This window comes from Topomyia yanbarensis, chromosome 2 (genome assembly GCF_030247195.1).
Source record: "Topomyia yanbarensis strain Yona2022 chromosome 2, ASM3024719v1, whole genome shotgun sequence".
NCBI classification, from domain to species: domain Eukaryota; kingdom Metazoa; phylum Arthropoda; class Insecta; order Diptera; family Culicidae; genus Topomyia; species Topomyia yanbarensis.
In genome coordinates this window covers 7,500,494-7,523,409 of record NC_080671.1, presented here as the reverse complement: position 1 = coordinate 7,523,409, position 22,916 = coordinate 7,500,494, and the positions used below count along the sequence as shown (strand labels likewise).

At 39.5% G+C, this 22,916-nt stretch overlaps 2 protein-coding genes across 2 annotated transcripts; both read right to left on the bottom strand.

Moving 5' to 3' along the window:
- Positions 1-927: 927 nt before the first annotated feature.
- Positions 928-1,729, bottom strand: LOC131683060 (adult cuticle protein 1-like). Its single transcript, XM_058964881.1, has 2 exons — positions 1,595-1,729; positions 928-1,517 (listed from the first exon to the last, which is right to left on the bottom strand). Exons 1-2 carry the CDS (start codon positions 1,598-1,600, stop codon positions 1,143-1,145), a joined length of 381 nt encoding a protein of 126 aa, XP_058820864.1. The 5' UTR covers positions 1,601-1,729; the 3' UTR covers positions 928-1,142.
- Positions 1,730-21,929: 20,200 nt separating this feature from the next.
- LOC131685900 (adult cuticle protein 1-like) lies at positions 21,930-22,635 on the bottom strand. The gene is made up of 2 exons (XM_058969921.1): positions 22,583-22,635; positions 21,930-22,518 (listed from the first exon to the last, which is right to left on the bottom strand). Exons 1-2 carry the CDS (start codon positions 22,586-22,588, stop codon positions 22,036-22,038), a joined length of 489 nt encoding a protein of 162 aa, XP_058825904.1. The 5' UTR covers positions 22,589-22,635; the 3' UTR covers positions 21,930-22,035.
- Between the last annotated feature and the right edge of the window lie 281 nt (positions 22,636-22,916).

Here is a 22,916-nt window from a genome sequence, read left to right as displayed (position 1 = left end):
GACAAAAATACCATTTGTGCCTTAAAAGATGACATTTTCACACGTATGGTCTACGACAAGGGCTGGGAGACTCCAATTTTAATTTCTCAAATCACGCTTAGATTTCAATAAAAAAAACCGACATCATCCCCATGCTAAAACAAATTCGAGATGTTCGTCGCACACTGCGTGAATCCGAAGACAATGGTCCATTAAGTGTATAGTAAATGCACACTTTATAAATGAAACGAAGTACCATTGAGAGGAATTTTAAATTATATTTTTAAGATTTTTTTCAACTTTTGCAGTGGGAGGAATCACTACTATAAATTTTGTCAGCATTCAAGGAAAGGATTTGGAGCTAGAAAAAACTGATCACACGATTCCCTTATTTAATTTGATTCAAAAGCTGAGGTTTAAAATATTTCATATTTCAGTCAAACCTGCAGCCTCGAGTAGTTTAAAATCTCCCTCAAAAGATACAGAAAAATCAAAAAAAATTGGAAAGCGACCGGATGAAATTTTATGAGAATTTGTGGCTTTTACAGTCTAGAAATGAGAACGGCTGTTGTATACTGCCCGACGTTTCAGCCACTAACCCCAACTGCACAGTGCCGCAAACGTTCAATGTGTAAACTTATTTTTACCCAACAAGTCGAAGCTTATGAAGAAAATCTTTTAGACCCACACATCGTTGGCACGCGATGTTTTAACGAGAAACGATAACATGGACAAGCCTATAACCAGTGACCGAAACGTCGGGCAGTATAGAACAAGCGTTCTCATTTATATATCGTAAAAGCCGAAAATCCACATTAAAAAAAACTACTAAGGAAAAAAGTTGCAAAAATGAAATGTCAAACAAACTTTTGTAACGCTAATCCCAATCGACAAAGCAGCTTTCTTTTTAGTACTATACATATACTATAAACAAACACAAACAAACACTTAGTTGAATCACTATCTGAGTATTGATGTAGGTATATTTACAACGGTAAACAATATTTTTTTCGCTTTTGACAGTCACAGAACTTCGGGTTGACAGTTTCAAGCATGGCAGTTGTTCGTCTGTTCGGTTTCAGGGTGTGAACGTGAGTTGAGCATATTCCTGCTGTGATTTGATATGGATAGGGATGACGATCGGGCGATTTAGTTTTGGTATCTTAGAGAGTTCCTGGGGCTGGGGCCAGATTCAGCTGCTTCTGAGAGATGGCGTGTCCGGGCAGAGGAGCAACATGGACGGCACCACGGTTCGCAGTCACCGAGGTAGCTCCGGGAACAACTCCGGCATGGTGAGCAACCGAGGCCGCTGGAGCACCCCAGTGAGCGGCAGCTGGCCAAGCACCACCCCAATGACCGGCGGCAGCTGGCCACGCACCGTAAGCACCGGCGTATGGGTATGCTCCACCCCAGTGGGCAGCAGGCCACACTGGAGCGTTAGCCTGGACGACGGTAGCTCCCCATGGACCCCATGGACCAGCAGGCCAGCTAGCTTCCGAGGCGACGGCCAGGGCAAGAACAACGGCGGCAACGATGAACTGAAAGGATCAGACAGAACAAACGGTTAGTGTTATCACTTACACTGGAACTAGCTTTGATAAGCCAAACAAAGTACCTTCATTGTGAGGAGGTTTTGGTTGTTTTGTATTGTTGAGGTTTCGATGTTAGAACACCTGAACTGCTTATGTTCTAACTCAGGACCCGGCAGTGGCTTTTATACCGAAACACTATTCGGAACTCTTCCAGGCGGAGAACGTACCGATCTCTTAGTTTGGGTTAGAACAGCCGCGGCCACCAACTCCCTTCGACCGAAACGCGAAAGTATTGACCGGTAATAATAGTAATTGCCCATTTAGACACCAATTGCTGGTGTGGTGTGGAGCTGCAGCTGCATTCTATAGTATAAAACCGATACCGGCGACGAGCGGTCCCACCTGTTAACGCCTATCGCTGTGTGGGTTGGACCGAGAATCCTAGCATCAGCAACTTAAGAAGGGGTTATCATTAGATTGCATTGAGAGGAGGGGAGTAATTGAGCGGAATAGGGTGCTCCAGAGCTATTCATCTGCTGTGCACGGGAAGGTTGTAGTATATCGGTACTCATATAAGGATAGCCCTTTGCTACGTCAAGTTCGTATGACTAGGGATGTAAAGTGTGGTTATTTACTTAAAATCTGTCAAGCAATTTCAATTATCTCCAGTAAACGCTGTGTTATTCAGTAGAATATATGCGAAAGACGTATATGGAGTGTTCATTGTATTTATAATGTTTTGAGTGGCCTCTGGACCGAATATTTGAACATTATATTGTCATTTATCTTATTAACTACTGATCATCCCAAAATAAACCGCCGCCATAAAAGTGAAGGCGCGGCACCGAATGGCACGTGCCCTTGAAAAAAAACAGCGAGTAAAATAAACGAGATAGCAACTACCGGCCACTAAATACAACTCAATTAACAAATCTCAAACAGCGCACCAACATTGATTTGGGAAGGAAAATGTGAGCGGAATAGCCGTAGAGCTCCCAAGAGTTTTTTTGATCAGTGGGGTGATATAATTTAATTGTATTCATTCGTCGGTTCATAAACCCCGTCTGTTCATTGGGACATGGGGAACGCATTCGAGTGAGACGAACGTAGAGGGTGCACTGGAATTTAGAACGTTGATCAGAATATCTTTTGACGCCTATTCCCGTATATGGGGCGTCGCCAGAATCTGGAACGTGAGGAGCTCAATAAGGGGCCCTGATCATAAACCACTGCGGTTCGTGAGGAGCAAAGAGTCTATGTAGCTTTATTCTGGTTTTGTATTCCTTGTGATGCAGCTGTTTTGATTATTCAGGAATATTGAAATTGTTTAATGGGAAATAATTCTAAATGGAGCAAACGCTCTTAAATTATTACAATTCCAACAATTCTGAACTAAGTGGGGAAAAACCTGTGTCTATGTGGTTCATCAAATTTCCGCACGAGTTTTCCTTTTTTCATACGGTGTGAGGATTTGCGGCTGCTCGGGTTTTAGCCGAGGCACGAAAACCAAATCGAGTTTCGTTTACAGTATTGGTTTTGATTTTCGTTCACCGGGGCACAGGTATGGATTGAACTACGAAAATTATACATTCCGGTTGATACTTAACAGGTGAATTAATGGTGTGATTTTGAAATCCAAGATTGCGTACTCAAAGTACAAAATTTCCACGACGTGGGCCACTAAAACCACTAAACCTTTGATATTTTTTATGTGAGGGCACTATATATGATATTGACCATTTTGAATGTCAAAACGGCGTTATTTTCATAACAAGTTTTGAAATTTTTCCGTTCGACTTTTTCTTCTCAGTATCTGACACTTGCACGGAGAAAATATTGTTTCCAAAATTGTAAATAAAGTGCTATGAATTCTAGAACAATCACGTTTTGACGTTTCGAAAATGGTATACCTGAGAAAATCACCGCAAAAAAAATCAACTGCCGAAACATAGCAAACAACCCTCCCGCGTCGACCCAGACCGAGGACGTTCCGGGTCCTCCCGATGCAACCCCGGCGGCTGCTAACGCGGGCTCGGGTTTTGCCCAGGAAAGTTCTTCTAGACTAAATGCAATAGCAAACAATCGACTATCCCACAATCCTGCCAGCCAATACCTACCAGACGGCACTCGGCCGTCAATCATCGAAATTCTGAACTACAATCACTCGCCCGACACGCCAACCCGACCAAGAACACACAAAGAACTCAACATCTCGGATTCCACCCCCATTCGCCCACACCACAACAACATCAACCGTACCCCTGTCACCCGAGCCCTATTGCCGAAAGCTCGTGGCACCCAGTACGGTTCCACCACGGGAGCAGCGATACGAATGATCCGCAACAGAACATCTATGCCTGTTCCACTTGCTCGACAGCAGAATCAGCCGCGAACTTCAGCGTCCCCAAAGAAAGCAGCAGACCTCAATCCACCTACAACACAATCTGATCACCGTGCATCAAAAAGCCCGCCTCCTCGACTGTTACCGGCGCGGGGAACCCTCCCGGGTAAGTTCTCACCATCTTATAACTCACCAGATCCCAACTGCTGTCGCCTCTACCCTTCTACAAAAGCACAAACAGACCAAACGCTCGCTGAAAACAAAACCGCGGCGGTCCCCCGCCACCCGTTCTACCAACTTCGACAAGGCCAAACAGCAGACCGTCAAGGAATCGTGGTTCCAATCGTAGCTCTGACCCACCACCCGTAGGAATAAACTACACACTGGCCATTTAGTGGAACGCCAACGGCCTGAGAGCAAACCTAGGTGACCTCCATCATATGATTGCTCGATCTGCCTCGATATCCAAGAGACACACGTAAAAAATGGTACGGATCCATTAGCGTGCCTCGGGCATCGTTACACTTGGGATTCAGCTAAAAGGTCAAACATCTACCAGACAGTCGGCCTAGGAACCAGAGCTGACTTTCCGCCTGAGCTGGTAAAACTAGACACCAACTTGATCATGGTTACCAGAAAGATCAACTTTCCTGTAAAATGCACCTTGGCATCCATATACATCCCCCAGGAAATAAACAACTGCAGACTCCGTTCCTACTAATGGGTGACTGCAACGCCCATCACACAGCGTGGGGATAAAAAGGTGTTGCCATCGCGGCAACGCCATCATCGACGCAGTCGAAGACCACAATGCGGTGATGCTAAATGATGGAAGTGTAACCTTTCTCAGGGGCCGATCTACGATCGAGCAGATCGGCCCAACTACGAAGACAACGTTTCGGACGCCCTCGATCAAGACCGCAATTACTCGCCAGAGGAGCTCGTAGAAGTAATGACACAGGCCACAAAATCATGCATCCCGCGAACTAGCGGAGCACCACCAAACCGGTCAGTTCACTGGTGGAACCCAGAAGTAGCAAGCAAAGATAGACAAAAAGCTCATCGAGCTCTTAAAAATACCCTCACTGACCAAGCCATCTCGATAGCCAAGGAGGCCAGCTGCGATGCGTTCCTGGGCGGGATAAGTTCTGACTCGTCGACTGCGGAACTATAGAGAAGGGTAAATGCCCTAAGTGGAAAAGAAGACAAAACGGCTTTTCACTAACGCTCAACGGTACCACGATAGTTCAACCCTTCGAAATTGCAAACGAAATCGGGGACACCTCCCTCCCTTTCCTTCCTTTCTCAAAACGAAGAGGGCCACAGAAGCAACTCCTACAATCTTCACGCCAGATGCGAGTCAGAATTACAACATACCTTTCTTCGGTGTGGAACTAGCTACTGCGCTAAGTACAGCAAAGGGCAATTCTGCCGGACACGACGAAGTCGGTTATCCACTGTTAACACATCTACCTCCGGTTGCCAAGCGAGCGCTACTAGACGGATTCAACAGGATCTGCATCAATGGAGCATCCGCGGAAACCTTGGCTGCTTCATCAAACAATATTTCATTGACCGAAGCTTCAGGGTAGGTATTGGAGGAAACCAATCAGACCTATTTTGGAAGGCAAACGGGGTCCTCCAAGGCTCGGCGCTGGCAGTTATACTATTCCTAGTCAGCATGAACTCCCTCTGCGCTCCCAAAAGGCATATTCGTGTTTATCTACGCTGACGACGCAATTCTTGTGGTGCTCGGGAAATCGACCGGCCGCACTAAACTGAAGCTGCAGGCTGCCGTAAACGCCGTTGGCCGGTGGGCACAAAGCCCCGAAATGCACCATTTCACCACTGTTGCAACTTCCACCACATAGCCACCGGCCGGCAAGTCAAGCTCGCTGGAACGGTAATACCATATCGGAAAGAGTCAAAAATCTTCGACGTGACAATCGACCGTAAAATGACCTTCCTTCCGCGCTTTCGACGGGTTAAAAAGGATTGTGAAAGCAGGAAACGACTTGTCCGCACCATCAGCTGCGGTGGAATATGCAAATCGCACTCAACATCAGCCAGGCCCTCAAACACAGTCGTCTGTTCTATGGCCTTGAAATAACCAGTATTCATTGGGAGGGTTTAATCGATATACTCGCTAGATCGGCCTCAAATCTGCTGCCAAGCGCCTCCGCCGAAGCTGCCTGCGTTAAAGCCGGCGTCGTTCGCTGACGGTAGGCAGGAGCAGGAGCCGTTCTAAGACGAGCCATGGGGTTCCTAGAAAAAACATCGGGTGATGAATGCCATCTACTACAGACAGCTACGAGCATACGCACCATGCTTGCCGATGCCTCTCTTCCCACAGTCACACAGCTACATCGGGTCAACAACCACCCTGGCACGACCGCGGCCCAAGCATAGACATCAGTTTGGCTATATCCACCAGAGCAGGCTATCCTCCCCGTGCGGCTAGAGCCAAATTCCTCCAGATGATCGAACAAAAATACTCAAACCATCTGCACATCTACACCGACGGCTCGAAACTTAGCGAGGGGATGGGCGCGGGGGTAAGCGGAATCGGTGTGGACCGTGCCCATCGCCTAGCCTCCGTGTTCTGCGCAGATGCCGCCGCCATTGCCGTTACCAACAAACCCGAAGACACACCGACAGTGATTTTCTCCGATTCCCTCTCAGTCATGAAAGTGCTGGAATCAAGAGAGTCCAAGCACACCTACATACAAACCATACAACAATCATGTGACCCATTAAGTACCATATGCTGGGTACACGGACACAGCGGAATCCGCGGTAACGAGGAGGCTGGGCGCTTGGCCTCACTCGGTCGACACTCTCGTACTCTTTTTTCTAATGAGGTCATCCGACATCATCAGGGAATTCAAGGCAAAGACCTTTAACCAATTCATCATTAAGTGGAGGACATTTCGAGGCTACCCCCAGAAGGGAGACCTCGAAAGGTGGAAAAACCGCACAAACCGAGTAGAACAAAGAGCGCTTTCGCGCCTTCGCGTGGGTCATAGGTACTGGGGAGGTTCTTCCACTGCCCCTCCACTAACCGCAAATTACCACGCTACCCACCACCATCTTTCAGCATGTCCCCCGACACACCAAGACCGGGTGCAGGAGAGGCTCTCCGCGGCCCTGGCTAGCTGCTTTCATTCCGGAACTCAACACCTCAACGACCCAATAGCCAGCTGTGTAAATCAAGAAACATAAACTAAAATCTGTAAAATGCATTGTAACTATCTCCCTTCATAGGGCGTATGACCCTCTGCGGTTAAAGCCCAGTAAATAATAATATTAATAATAATAATTCATTCATTATTGGGTCATCTTACCTATATTGTAGTCACGGCCAACAAGACAAACATACACGTCAAAAAGCATTGCATAAGGTCCAGCAAAGACATTTCACCTAGAAAGCTGCGAAAAATCCGGGAAGGTAATGGATAAAAAGTTTCTTTCAGCACCATCCAAACATAACTGGGAGAGTACCAAACCTGTTTTCAGTCATCGAGCCGGAGTTTTGGAAGGTTCGACCTAAACCAAGGCCATCAAAGAGTACTTGTACTCATCACCTACTCTTTTATCAATTTGGCTTAGTTCGAATCTTCCAAAACTCCGGCTTCTAACAGTTACTGCAATTTAGGAGTCTTCTCGAATTAATAATACAGATAAGACAACAATCCGTACAGTATCCAAGTAAAGAGGTTTTTTTTAACTTTTATTTCTTTTTTTTTATTAATAGCCCGCCTCTTACCCCCACACCAAAAAGCTCACAAACGGAGCCCTCTGGTAGTGGACACATCAGTTCTCAGCGTATAAAAAAAGGTCAGCACAACAAAACAAAGTTACGAATCCCGGAAACGCTGAGAACAAAAAAAAACAATACGAGACCGACAAAACACAAAATTTGACAAGAAGCTACGGCGAGTACCCAGCAGAAAAGAATCCTTTTAAGGGTCCCATCGTAGCTTTGCAGGAAGCTCATAATAATTTAAATTTATTTATTACTTATTGCTAGAAAAAATGCATTTATCAATTGTTTTTATTAAAAAAATGTTAACCAATTATAGCTAAAGGAATAAGCTCGATTGGTGGTGAACGAAGTTTATATTAAAAATTCTCCTATTTTATTTTTTAAAATTAGTTTCAATTTTGCTTGGAAACGAGTGCGACATGTAATTTGCTTTAAATCAGCAGGAAGCTGGTTGAATAACTTAGGTCCGATGAAAGAAATGCGTCTTTGACCAAGGTTCGTGGATACTCTGGAGTATAATAAATGATTGGCTTGTCTAGTGCTGTGAGCTCGAATGCCTGTTGTAAATTCTAGATTATTATGAGCAATAGTATTATGCAAAGCATTGTGGATGTATATTATTGTTTGGTAGTTAGTCAACCCAAGCAAAGGTAAAATGTTATGGGCATTATTATTGTATAACAAAATAGTAGGGTACATAATTGGTTTTTTATAAATAATTTTAAGACATCTGTTCTGAAGTGTTTCTAGCTTTTTCAGATTCGAAATACTGGCACGGCCCCACACAGATACAAGGTAGTTCAGCAATGAGTGGATGTGCGCATAATAAACTTTTCTCTCTATAGATGTTATATGCTCAATCCAGGAGAGTGTGGGGTCTAAGTGAAGTCCTAAATATTTGAAGCAGTTAGTTTCCTGAATTACAGACTGTCCCATTCTTGGGTCTGGATGCACACCTATAGCTCTTCTAGATGAACGAAACAGCATATATTTAGTTTTTTATAGGTTCAAGGAAAGAAGGTTTTCGTTGAAATACGTCGTTAGTGTTTTTAAATCCGATTCAATGTCGCGTACAATATCCAGGCAGTTGTTGTTCGGGTAGAACAACGCTGTGTCATCCGCGAAAAGACGAGGAGTCCCTTTTAACCCGAGTCTACCTAGGTCATTGATATACAATAAAAATAACAGTGGCCCAATATTACTGCCTTGGGGCACTCCTATTTCTATTGGTCTATAAGAGCTACACGAGTCTCCAATAGATACGAATTGGTTCCTATACGACAGATAGCTACGAATAATATGATTTGCTACTCCCCTGATACCATAGCATTCTAACTTCTTAAGCAGGATTGAGTGATCCAGAGTATCGAATGCTTTTTTTAGGTTCAGAAAAAGGGCACCAACAATTCTTTTGCTATCAATTTGACTAATGATGGAGTCAATTAGTTCGGTTATTCTTATCTCGTTCGTAATCGGCGATGTCAAAACAACATTTCAATACGTGGTCAGACAATCTCAAAGTTACAAACTTATTTATTTTATGGAAAAAATGAAAACTTCAACTTGATAAAAACTTAGTATGATTTGAGTACAGAACCTGCTGAATCGATAACACAAACCAGCAATCATAACTCCCAAAACCACACAGGTTACAGGTTTACAGGTTACAGTGAAGAAAAAATATTGAATTAAATTTATAAAAAAAATAGAAGTGATATTGAATAAAAAAAACGCTTTTAATCCACCTAACAGTGTGATGAGACATTTCTTATAACTCTTATCACTCTTTTCGGATATTATATCGTTTGAGAACATTTAGAACTTGATGTTTCGCGATGTTTTTGATAACACATACTACATGGGATAGTGGCAGGACTCAGAGAATCGCTCAAATCAGCATAGGACAACATCAGTGCTAGAAATCTCAAACCAAATCAATGGTAAAGCGAAAAAATGTCCCATAAAATAGACATTCCAACGAATTATTGTTAATGCTCTGTTAATAAAATATCCAAATTGTGGTGGGAAAACTGAATTTTCCTAAAGGGGTTATTTATTTATCATTCGGATGTACGAAAAAAGCCTTATGTTTACATTTGTGAATATCGCCCTTTTCACAAAAAAGCGTTGAAATGAAATCGCAGCTCCTGATATCACGTTATCTCTGAAGTGCCTGCGTGCATAGTTCCAAATTTTACTTCGACATCGACTATTTCTAAAGGTGACTTCCCAGTAGTATCCTTGATTTGAATTATTACCGCTAATCCAAATATCAAAGAACAAATAAAAACCTCTCGAAAACGAACCGTTTGGGGAAATCATCATCATTACTGGAATTTTCATTTTCACGAAACTTTTCGATAGCCTTCCGTCACATGCGTTAATGCACTGGGTGCACAGTGCTCCGAAAATCTAGCGAAATCGTCTTAGGGCACCAGCGGGTCTAATTCAGAGCTATCTGCGCGGCGAGTTAAATCTGTAAAGAACACTAAAAATTATTTTCCATTCCATAATTTTCAGTTCAGCAATTCGAGAGATCGTACTCACCGCAAGCCATGAAAAATAGACTACGTTGTGAAGCGATGGTAACTCTTTATTAAAAAATCACGGTTAAATAAAAAATTAAACTATTAAAAAATTTCAAATAGTTTATAATTTTCACAAACTTATTAGGAAAAATTGTTTAATAAGCTTTCGTAATATTGTGTAGGACAAAAGCTGAAAATTTCAGTATTTTCTGTATCTGCAACATATAAACCCTTAAGTATACCAATTAATTGGTATACGAATTGGAATAGGTTCGCCAAATTTTGGAAGAAGTCTATAAAATAACCTCTTGAAAGCTACCTAAAAATTGTTGTAGTTCGATGCAATAAAAAAATCATATTTGGCAATACATATTTGGCTGATACAATTGGGGTGTCAATGTATTATAATAGATATTCAGCATTCGAAGAAGTTTCTTGTGAACGAGTGTAGAACGACTTTGTTTCTACTTACTTGAAGTCAGCGGCGTAGCCAGAAATTCGGTTTGGCGGGGGTTTGGTGAAAATCGATCTTACTGTCTAAACGGCATAATTCCGAAACCATAATTTTTGAAGTTTTAAAATTATGCAGAATTATTTTCCAGAAAACAGTAACAAGAGTGTCTTTAGCGAATTTGTTGCGACTTTATTGTAGTCCTGAATATTAACCTGAGAAAATTCACCATAAATACTTCTTGGACAATATACCGTCAAAATTGTTTTATCAAATGATGCTCTGTTTAACGTTTGTAAAACTCATCGAAGATACTAAACCTCCGAAATTGGCGGTTTCAAAATGATGTTATCTTGACCTTAAATTACTGTTTTTAAACATTTGACCTATACATACAATTGGTCATACAACAAAAATCAAATGCTCATCAAAATCGATCAGAACCTGCTAGAGTCGAATGGAAATCGTCATTTTTCATAAATTTCTCTCTACATTCGGAAAGTGTTATCCTCGTTATTAATCATATTACGTTTTCGTCTCAACTCGACGCATTCCCAAAATAAAAACCTGTTTTAATCCATCTAGTGGTGCAATTGTGCTTGTCTCATTTGTCCAGACTACGATTCCATGGCTGGTTATGTTCAATACAATGGTGGGAATGAATATTACATGTTCAGTACGATTTGCACATACATACAATGGATCGACAGCCACGATCTTGAGATACTATGTGATACTGAAACATCGCTTGAAACCAGCGGCGGATCATGGAGAAAGATCCGAGAGGTCCAGGTGCAGCCGAAAATGACGATTTTTAGAGTGATTGCATAACCTTTTTATGAGAAAGGCAAAAATGTACCAAAGTCCAAAGAAGTCAATTTTTGTCAAACATCTCAATGTTTCATGCATTTTAAAGTCATTTGGCATCAAAAATACAAATTTGATGTTGAAAATTTTTCCCCAAAACCTTCTCTTGGCTACGCCGTTGCTTGGAGTTATTTATTTCGCTTTTCATTTTCCGATATGTTTCAGATCGATCCGATGGTTATAAGTTAGAAAAATTGCAGTGAGAAGGTTCGCACAAATGAACATTTTTGTACTGATAAGGTATCAAGTTCCTTCCAGACAACTTGGAAGTGTTCGGTGATTATTTGTAGCGGTTGTAGATAGTAAAATGAAATACAAAATTCGTTTTATCGAAATAATGTTTAGCTTATTTCAATGGATTATTACTATATTGAACAATAAATGGGCGACAAAGAGTAATCCACAAACAACAAGCCATAACTTTTAAAGTATTCAAAATAGATATTTAAAGTCTTTAGTAAAGTTATTCGCAAAAGTAAGAGCTACAAATTTGCTGAAGACATCATTTCGATATAATCACTTCCAAGAAAATTTGTGAAAATATCTCACTCATAGGGGGATTAATCACCAAAAGCACAATTCCAGAAGAAAGGCCATATTACCTCCATTAAATTCTCCGAAGATACTATTGACCTAAAATAAGCCGTTTTGGCGTTAATAATAGATTATATGTTTTTGGTCATATTTCTGGCTATGGGAAATGATAAAAATCTTTCGTCCGCATTTAATGTTAAATATCTCTTTTGATAATAGTCCGATTTCTACAATCTATAGCTTGTTCGAAAGGTATTCGTTAAAGCTGTCCAAAAACATATAAATTGTTAATCTATATTGTTAATCTATAATGTTAATCTATATATTCGGCAGATAATTTCAAAAAACTGCAAAAAACGCCATTTTTACGCATTCAAACATTCATATCTTGGAAACTAAACATCAGAATCAAAAACAAATTAATAGCGTTCATACTGTTTTTTAGTTCTTTCATTTAAAATTGGTTTGGATAAGATCGGTTCAGCCATTGCTGAGAAACACGAATGAGAATTTGTCCGTTACATACACACACACACAGACACACACACACACACACAGACATTGTCCCAAATCGTCGAGCTAAGTCGATTGGTATATAAGACTCGGCCCTCCGGGCCTCGGAAAAAATCTTGAAAGTTTGAGCGAATTCTATACATTTCTTTTATAAGAAATGTAACAAGTTAAATAAGAATAGATTAAAACGAACAAGTAAAAAAACTTTTGATGAAGAACAATAAGAAAGAGACCTGCAATGTAAAAACCAAGGCAATCTAAAACTAATTATGTAAATGTAATGAATGAATCCACACATAGCAAAAACAGCCCATCCCAAGGTTATTTACCGTGGTTAAATGGAAATTATTTTCATCGAGGTTGCCTTAATTTACCTTATTCAAACCTTACCCTAAATTGATACGTTATTCATAAAAAAAAATCCAATAGATGTAGATGATTTTCCACATTTGTTGGATTCCTGCTAAATAATGGGCTGCGCGGTATTTGAAGCACCTGTGCACGGAATTTTAATCAGCGTAATAAATGATGCGTGAAATATGATACAATAACACATCTTTCATTTTTGCCATTTTTGTATAATTCTGTTTAAATTCTCCTGTTATTATAATTCATCACAGATACATGATAAAATTGCTAAGCAGTAGGACCAATTACATAACTCTATTAATTTTTTATTGATTTTTCATAACAAATTTAAGTTCACTTATGCCTTAGATACACGGAATTATGTGCCTGTACGATATATCATTGGTGCGTAAAAATCTGTAATTATGTTCCATCCATTTAAAGGTGGGACTTTGTCAGCACTCAGATTATTCTGAACACATTGTTCAATTACAGCAAACTTTTTTTGCACAAATGAAAATGTTTTTGAAAATCGACTTTTTGACCAGCAGGCCCCATGCGAAAAAACTTTGATAAAATTTTAATAATTTTCTCGGACGATTTTATATCGATTTGTAGTTTTCTACGTAGCTGTAGACAATGAAATTGTCCATCAGATTCTCACTTTCAGTAATATTTCAATGTCTATAGCGACACCTAGTGGCATAAATGTGAAACAGATTCATTGCAAAATCCAAGTTTTTTAGACGAAAAATCTTCAAAATAAGGTGCCCAGGCCCGTGCGCAAGGAGTTTTGAATTACTTTAAAAAATTGAAAAACTTCCTGTTCAGGAAAAAAATATACTGCAAACCGTTTTGACACATAAACTGTCATTTGAGTTCGGTCACTCTAGAAACAAGTCAATGAAGAAACTTTGTGTGGGTGGCTGCAAAGGGATGTAGTCGAGCTAAACGGCTTCTCTGAAGGATCGGTTCACGTTTCGATAAGATTCGATATAAGCAACAGTAGTCAGTAGACAGCAGCTGTCGGTCAGCGGGCTAGCAACGGCAGCTAAGGAGGAAAAACACGAAATTGGAGAAAATCGGAATATCGTTGTCTAGCGAAATTTTACCGCCAATGATTATTCCGTTGGAGTGGCAGCGAAATGGATCGCGAAAATGAGCATCGGTATAGGGTGAAATACCGCCGCCGAGAAGTTCTCAGCACCAGCTAGCAGATAAATACTAACAACTAGCACCAAAAAGGATAAGAATCCCGGCGAAGGTTGTTGTAAACAGATATAAATCCTTATGGTCGACACCTCCGGATCGGTTCATGTTTCAAAAGGTGACGATATTTGAAGCCGACCTGAGCAGGTCAGATATATCGCGAAGGTTGGACAGCAAGTAAGGAAAAGTGCTATGGATGAAAACATGACGATTAATACAAAACAAAATAAGCAAGAACATAATCCCTATTAAAGCAGTACTTAACGGTTGCCCTAGATGGATGTGGATTGCGAGATACAAGAGGTTTAGGTTTAGTCGGTTAGCTTAACAACTAATACAAACCAATCCGAATCCATCGCAAACCAGCAGGCAGCTCACAGTGGTCAGAAATGCCAAAAACGTGAACTTAATTCACTAGAGGCAAAAACATCGAATATATTCACAGGGGTGTCTTTGGAAAAATTGATCGAATGAATGTTTCCCACAATCTGATAAGAATAAAATTGTGGTATGGCTTACTATGACTGAACTAGAAAATTTAACTTTTATACTGACGAGGTAGAAAGTTGGTGTCTTCGACAAAGTTTTAGAAATGCTCATAATGAAGGATTTTGTTGAACAACTTGAACTTGTAGGACTTTTGGTTTTCAAATGAAAGAGAAAAGTCCATTCTATCACATGCTGAAATTTTAGAGATGCCGATTTTTTTTTCGAATGAACTTGTTCTAGCAAACACGGGGAAATTCAAACTTAATCTGGTGAGTCACATCTATCGATTGGCGCATCATATATTTTCTTAGCTGTGTCGTAGGTAATCGTGTGCGTAGCCGCAAGTCGCTGAACGGTGGTTGATGAAATAGCGGGTCCGAATAGCCCCTATAAGTAGTACGCTCATTATGCAAAAAAGTGGTGAGCGTCATGAAAATATCTGTGTTTTCATTTTATAAAATAGGAGCCTCAAGCTTTCCAAACCACTTACCTGTTATTTTTTCACTTTTATTTGTTGCTTTACGATTTTACCATTATAATGATTTTTTTTTGAGTATGGCAAAAACACGTTGTATCTCCTTTCTAAAAAAAAACAAATAATTAGATTCAGCTGTCAAAATTAGTGTTTTAGAATGGAAAGATTCTCGTCTACTATAGTCGAATACGAATTGTCACATTCTACTAACAGCTTCTCTGGAGGTAGACACGTGTCAACCGCATAAAGCCGTGGGTAATTTCTCGTGGGCTATTGCGTAGCGTCAACACTCTCTAATGTTAGAAATGGTAAAACCAATGTTGCTTCAGAATCTTCATCGCGACGAAGCACGGTGAATATGAATCACCTGCAATCGTCCCACATCGTTCTTTGCTGTTATATTCAACTTGCTGTTGATATTCATCCACGAATGAAGCCGACTGCCAATCCGTGTTTATCCGAATGCCTTATCCATACGTTCTTGCCTTGCTACTCATCGAACGACCGAATGAACTGCACGAGGAAGCTATGAAGTGAATGATGAATAAACGAATCAGCAAACCATTCCTCACCATAGCGATGATCGCTTACAACTATTGGCGAAGATGACTTCAATTTTATCTTCGCAGAATGATGGCTCGCGAAGAACTATATTTGTATTCTGATGCGTTGTACTGTTCGGAACAAGCCAATGTGCTACTGGTTCTTCAGTACAAAACTATGGGTTAAATTAACAGCTGAATCAAGGTAATATTTGTTAAATATAGTACAATATTAATAGAAGCCTTGTGTGTCAAGTATTCAAGGAAGATTGAACCCATGTTTGGTGATAAAACTCGGCATAAGCAAAACAAAATTCTTTTGGATGAAGTTTTGATTTTAATCTGCACATGGTGTTATATCACAATAATTTAACCTATTGCGTATGTTTTGCTAGTATCACGACGAAATCGCTTAATCAGCACGGTTGTTTAAAAATAAATTAGCTGTAGAATGAACAGTGTGTTGTGGGTGTAATATGGACAATACAAATATTACTTCTTGTTCCCCCATCGGGAAAGACTTGGCATAAAAAACGTGCTGTAATTATTTTACTCCATATTGTCGAGATCCTTAGATACCAACAAAAAATATAAAATGGTTGAATTTCGATTTTTTAATGCATTCCCTTCTAGGGATTAGTTATAATGATTACATTGCATGTGCACATCTCACGAATTCAACCAACTGCTAACTTTGTTAACTAGTGCTATAAAGATAGATTGATGTTTAAGATGAGATTTTTTGTGACGTGGTTAACATTAACAGTAGGTACCACAGTTTGATAAAAAATACATCATTTAACGCAAATTTATTAATTAGGGGTCATACACTAATTACGTAAGGACATATGAAGGGAGTGGGTGTTTCAAAATATCTTACCAATTCCCACCTGGGGGAGGGAAGGTTTGTCCTTTCTTAAGTAATATCATAAAACATGCATGAAAAATGAAATCGATAAGAAAAATATTCTTCTCATAAGAAAAGAAACTATTTCTTATTTGTGCCATGAACATTTTATATATCAAACAAAATGAGCACATACTGTACATCATGGTCATGGAAACGCAGACCTTAAATTGAAGTGTTTTGCAGCGACAAAATATGATTGTTAAATTAGTTATGGAATTTATTGTTGCCAACGTAAGGGGCGGCTTAATTGTCGATGGTTTTGGAGCAGTTACAGAAATTTCTTGACTCTTGGTGGTACATTGTTCTGATCGAGAACTGGAGTCACAATCTGCTTTACAAGTTAAGAAGTGTTAAGACCCTTCGTGTTGTTAGGCCAACATCCTTCTTTTCAAACTTTCGCTTCAAACCCGCAAGGTATATGAAAAATTTTCTGTCATGTGATTGTCAAAGAACTTGTTGGCCGTATAGTTCCAGAGTGTGAACTGTATTTTACTTCAAGAAAATTCGAAGATGGCCATGTCGGAACTATGCGTGCGATAAGCGTTATAGTTGGAACTCCGAACAAATTCACACCAGAAGAGGTAATCTTTTGAGTTCTACATCACAAAGAAATAGATTCAAAGGAAGTGGAATATAGCGAGGAAAAGTATGTGGAACAAATCGGAGTTTCTAAATATCTCCCAAAATTTATTCTGAAATTTCTACTGGGCGAGATTAAGATGCTAATGAAATTTCTGCAGATGATTATACACACACTTAGAAAAAATCGTATAAATTTACGTCTCCTGATCCTGACATATACGAGCATCAAAAATGACTTAGTTTTACGTTTGATTTTAATTTTACATGACATTGAATTTCGCAAATCATGTAATTTTACTCCACATATAGCGTTTGTTCTGAATGACAGTAAGTGTAATTTTATGTCATTGCGCATGGAAAATATGTTTCATGTAAAATTAAATGGAACACGGTGAAGTTTAATGTTCGGTCATTTCGTGAAATTTAAATTAACGTTTGTTAAATTGTGTCATGTTTGCAATTACGTCGATGATAAAATTTATAATTTTTTGGTGTGTAGTTAAATTTTGTCCTGAGTTCTCTTTTAATAATTCAATAAGTATCGTTTTCGCTATCGAATAATTTAATGAATTAACAATATGATTTTTAATTACACAAAGCATGATAAAATCTTATGTAGGGGGAGAGGGAGTTCACCAAAATCATACGAACTCTGGGGGGAGGGGAAGGTTGAATAGTTCTAAAAAAGCCTTACGTAATTAGTGTACGGCGGCCCCGAGCAGAATATTTTCTATGATGAAAGGATTTTTCATTTCAAACATTTATAATTACCTTAAGGGATCGAAACAAGTATAAAAATATTTAAAAAAAAATTAAAAACCAAATAGAATACGTTGTAGCCAAATGTAGAATCTTACGCTTAGTCAAGTCTCCCCATGTTCCCCTACTCTATCGTCGGAGCAATTAAATTTACGTACATTTTCGAAATATACTAGAAGTACCAAGTTCCAAGCAATCTTACATTTAAGATTCACCCACTTAAAATAAACAACTTGATCAAATTTAGTTACTCAAGCTTCAAGATAATCAACACATTTCTGATCAAAATTAGTCGATTAAAAAAAAAGCATTTCGTGGAACGCATTTTCACGCTAGACATTTTGAATTTATTTATGAAACTGTTATGAACACTTTTTCATTAAAAATATTTCTGTTTAATATTCCAGTAGCACTGATTATGGCAAGCAAAGCTTATTTCCGTTCAACTTCATAGTATGTCATGACTTGTAGAACACTTGAGCGATATTGGAAAATATTGATATTTTTAACGTCCATTTCTCATATTATTTAGGCGCTTCTCCATAAAAGAAATTTTGTTTAAAGGCAAAAGTTTTCGAAGAAAACTTTTGCCTTTAAAAATCTGGCCTAGAGGATTGATATGTCTTGACATATTGATTCCCTAGACTCTAGTTTGTTCCGTGAATAAATTATGAACACTTTTTATATAGGATTTTGAATGAATATTGCAACATTTAAAAAAAATTGTTTTGGCATTTTCAGGCCCTTTTTTTCTAAAAAGTCGTATATTCTTTATGGAAAAAATAGTTTTCACTTTCAGGCACTTTATTCGAAGATGACGAAGTTCTTATAACTTTCAAATGAAAATAGTTTAGTGGTTGGTGTCCTTAAACATCTCATGCGCTCTAAAATATTGTTTAATATGTCCAGGGATTACATTTATGTTAAATAATAATTACTAAATTTATCTAAAAACGGTTTTAAAGTGGCACAGCACTGTAGAATAAAAAAAAGTCGATTTTAAATTTATTAGTCAAAAATGGCTTTAGAATGTTAAAAATCATATCCCAAAACATGGAAGACGAAAACAATACATAAATATTCAGATTTTCAATTCTACCGCAATGCCTCTTATGTATATCTCGTGTGTACTGAAAACTTTAACCGCGTTTTTCTCGAAGCTACTTTTTTTGAGCTGGCCGCAAATGTATCTCGAACAAATGATTTTTGAACGCTTGGAAATTTTCACAGTATATTCAAAATTGATTTCTCCATCGACGTACGTAGGATTTTTTTATTGCTTAGCTTTTTTAATTAATTTTGTGTCGATTTTTATGACATGTTTGGCGTGCTCTACAGTGGTGTAGCCCCTTAATAGAATATATCCAAATTTTATTTCTTGATGTCATGTCCAGTGAGATATACATATTCAGCATTTTTTCTGTAATGCTTTGTTGTACAACTTTATTGAAAACATGCTAGATTTTGCTGAAATTAAAACCATATTAGCTGCTATTTAAGCTAAAGAATAGTCTTTCATGGTACAAAAACTTATGTTTACAAGCAACAATTTAAGTTTTATAGCACGCTACAAGTGCAATTTAAATGTTATGAGTGGCTATAAAAGTACGATAAAACCTCAATTGATACTAGGGTATAAGACTAACCGGTTCAGTTTTGGCAAACAGTTTAATATTTGCTAAGTTTGGTTGAAATCGGTTGAAACTTGTGGCTTGATTATACTTCTATAGATATAGAAATTATATTATATAAGAGTATTTCGTCTTACGATTGCTATTTGTGCCAAATGGTCCTAAGAAAATCATTAAACGTAGATTCAAGGAAACTATCACCCAGTGTTGATTTCATCATTAGAAAAAGTTATTTGAAGTACCAATAGTCTACTATGTAGATTCATAATTGTATTGATTCGGTTTTCGCCCGCGAGACATCCGCAGATTTACAAATGTAATTGATTTGTTTTGCTTTGCTTGTACGCAGCTTCCCGTTTCAAATCTGATAAAAACATCAGCAAATAATCATTATGTACTACTAATTGTTGTTTATAGCAAAAGTCATCCTATTCCGAACATAGCAAGCATTTCTGCACCACTTCAGTCATGAAGCTCTGACCCTTCCATCAATGAACAAGAAATTTGTTTTTCTTGGTCGCAATGCAGGAGGAATGAAGAACGAAGAATCCTTAGCGAAGAATGGCTAGTGGTGATTATCACCTAAGCCATTCGTGTGCCGATCCGAACGATGGGTGAAGATGAACATTGCATGAATGGCTAAATTCAACAAACAACGATGCGAACAAGCAGCGAACAGCAGTCATCAGATTCGGATGTTTTGTTTGTTTGTATTATTCGTTTTCGCTGATTCTGTGCTTCCGTGTGATGAACGGCGCAGCGTTATTCGAGGCATGGGTAAATGACACGACGAATATCGCATCGATGATGAACGAATGAACTAGTTCGGCGAAGAATATTTGCAACATTGGGTAAAACGACTTGAATGAATGATAGTTATTAACTTACACCTGACACCTATTTTCCCTTATTTCACACCTGTTCTTTTTCATACCCACGTAAGCGTATCCTTACAACACTTGATTAGGTAAGAACTAATTTTAAATTTCAATTAGAAGCATTTGAATACGTCACAATCAGTTATTATGTCAATTAGCGTCAATACCTGCCCAGTAATTAACTGCCATCTTAGTGCAACACTAAACTCCCTTCAAGCTACAACAAAAGCTACCCGCTTGCTACAATTCCCTTCTTAACGACAATGAGAAAGTCACCCACCTTCATCTCGGCCAAACAAGCTCCCTTTCGAACATACGCGTACAACAATTACCCACGTACGTCATGTTTCTTCTGTTGGCCGCCTTACACCGATCGCTCTGATGATGGCGGAAATTCTTGCAAAGGGGCGGGCGGTTAATATCGCGAAATCATAAAATTAGATAACAATCCATACCGCCGCTGTCGACCAGCGAAACCACCAGGTGCCTCAACCGCTACCAGCAACAGCAGCAAGGCGAACGCAAAAGTGAAAACAGAACCGGTACCCAATACAGAATCAAGAATCAACAATTCTAAACAACAGATACACACTCATAGGGGTTCATAAATATTCACAGCTTCAGCATTATCTGCAAAAAGGGATCGCGGGAGGCTGATCGGTGTTGGGTGGCAACGCTAAATGAGTGAACAATCGTGAAACGCAAATAAATCCGCATAGTTCGCGTAAAAGGGTTTCACTGCCTGTACGGGAAAGGGGTGTGTAGAACGCGATGCCCGACTGCTGCGTCCAACAGAGACCATAACATTGCAACCCATTTACCTTGACAATCGCTCTGATTCTTCAGCACTCGGGGTTGGAAGGCCTTTGTATGCAAATTGCAACTGACTGCACTACCAGTATAAGGTGATTATGGCATGGTGCCGGAGGTGAATTTGTCCTCCCACGGCAGTAGCCGGATAAAATATGTGTGCACGAGAAGGTTGTTAAATAAACACGTCACTGCGATGTATAATCAATCAAGCTGGCCGGTGGCGGCGGCACCGATTAGCGATTACTCATTAGTGAATCCGGTAATAAAAATACAAACATTGGAATACATGCAAATACGAGTTAAACATTACTTTGAAAACGATTTAAATAAACATTTATAATTAAAATTGGGCGTGCGGCGTGCGTTCAAGGGGGTTGGATACTTGTGGACTAGGATCGAGTAACCTGGAGTCTGAAATATTTATGAATCTGAACACGGGATTGTCTAAACGAATTACAATTCTAGGTTACATCCAAAAACGATTTATGGAAGAATGAACAAACTTGGAACAGTAATTACTTAAGCCTTGCAAATAAGGAACGTACACATTTTGAATTCAGTCAACGTTTTTATCAGGTTCCTGTGCTGCCACCAAATTTAGGGACCTCTGGTTGATAATATGATAAGGAAGTGGTATATTTTTCTGCCGAATTAACCTTACCCACCATAAGTGCAATCCACGAAAAAACGCCCCGAATCTCCAAGAAAGTTTTTAAGTAATATAAGACAATGAAACTTATCGAAAGATAGCAAATCAAGACCAATGCAATTTCATCAATTGATTTAGTTTAATAAAATTTATTGTACAATATTTACAATATTCACAAAAGGTTAGCCTTCTTCAAACGAGTGCTGTCATCCGATTCTCCCGATACCATAGCAGATGTATTACCAAGTTCCTGGTGCTGGAGCCAGATTCAGAGACTTCTGGTTGACGACATGACCTGGGAGTGGTGCCTTATGCACAGCTCCACGGTTGGCGGCAACATACGAAGCAGAATGCTCGACCGGAGCAACAGCAACAACAGCGGCGCGATGATGACCGTCCCACTGGTTATTCCAGTGAGCAGCACCATAAGTGACGGCAGCGGGAGCATAGTGAGAATCCCAGCTATTATAGGCCACGGCAGCAGGAACGTGATGAGCGTTCCAGTGATTGTAGGCCACAGCCACCGGAGCATGATTCCAGCTGTTGTGGGCGGCGTAGTTCCAACTATGGAGGTCATTTGACTGCACAACGCTCGGTCCATGGTGGGCAGCGTAGGTCACAACAGGAGCCGCAGCATATCCGTAATGACCGGCGTAGACCGCTGGGGCGTAGGAAGCTTCAGCAACGACGGCGAGAGCCATCATGACTACAGCTGCGATGCACTGTGCAATGAAATAGGCGATTTAATGGATCAGTTCATTTGATTAGCCATAAATTCTATTTTACCTTCATGATTGTTGCTTTGAAATATTGTATCCGACACTTGTGGATAAGTTGGAAGTCTTCGAGAGTATGGTTTCGGTCCACGAAAAATCACCATTTTATACTAATAGTATGAGTTTTTTTCAACAGCTCCTTTCGCCTAAATTTTTAGCCGGAAGCCACTGATAAATAAACCTTGCATTCACTTTTTAAACCAGAGAATTGCGCGATTGTTGCTGATATGGTAGAACAGGTTGTCTATTGAAAAGTGGCACTAAATATAAAGATCATTTTCTGTATTGAGGGTTTAAGAATGCTGAACACACACCTAGCTCATGATGTATATCTATCGTCATAT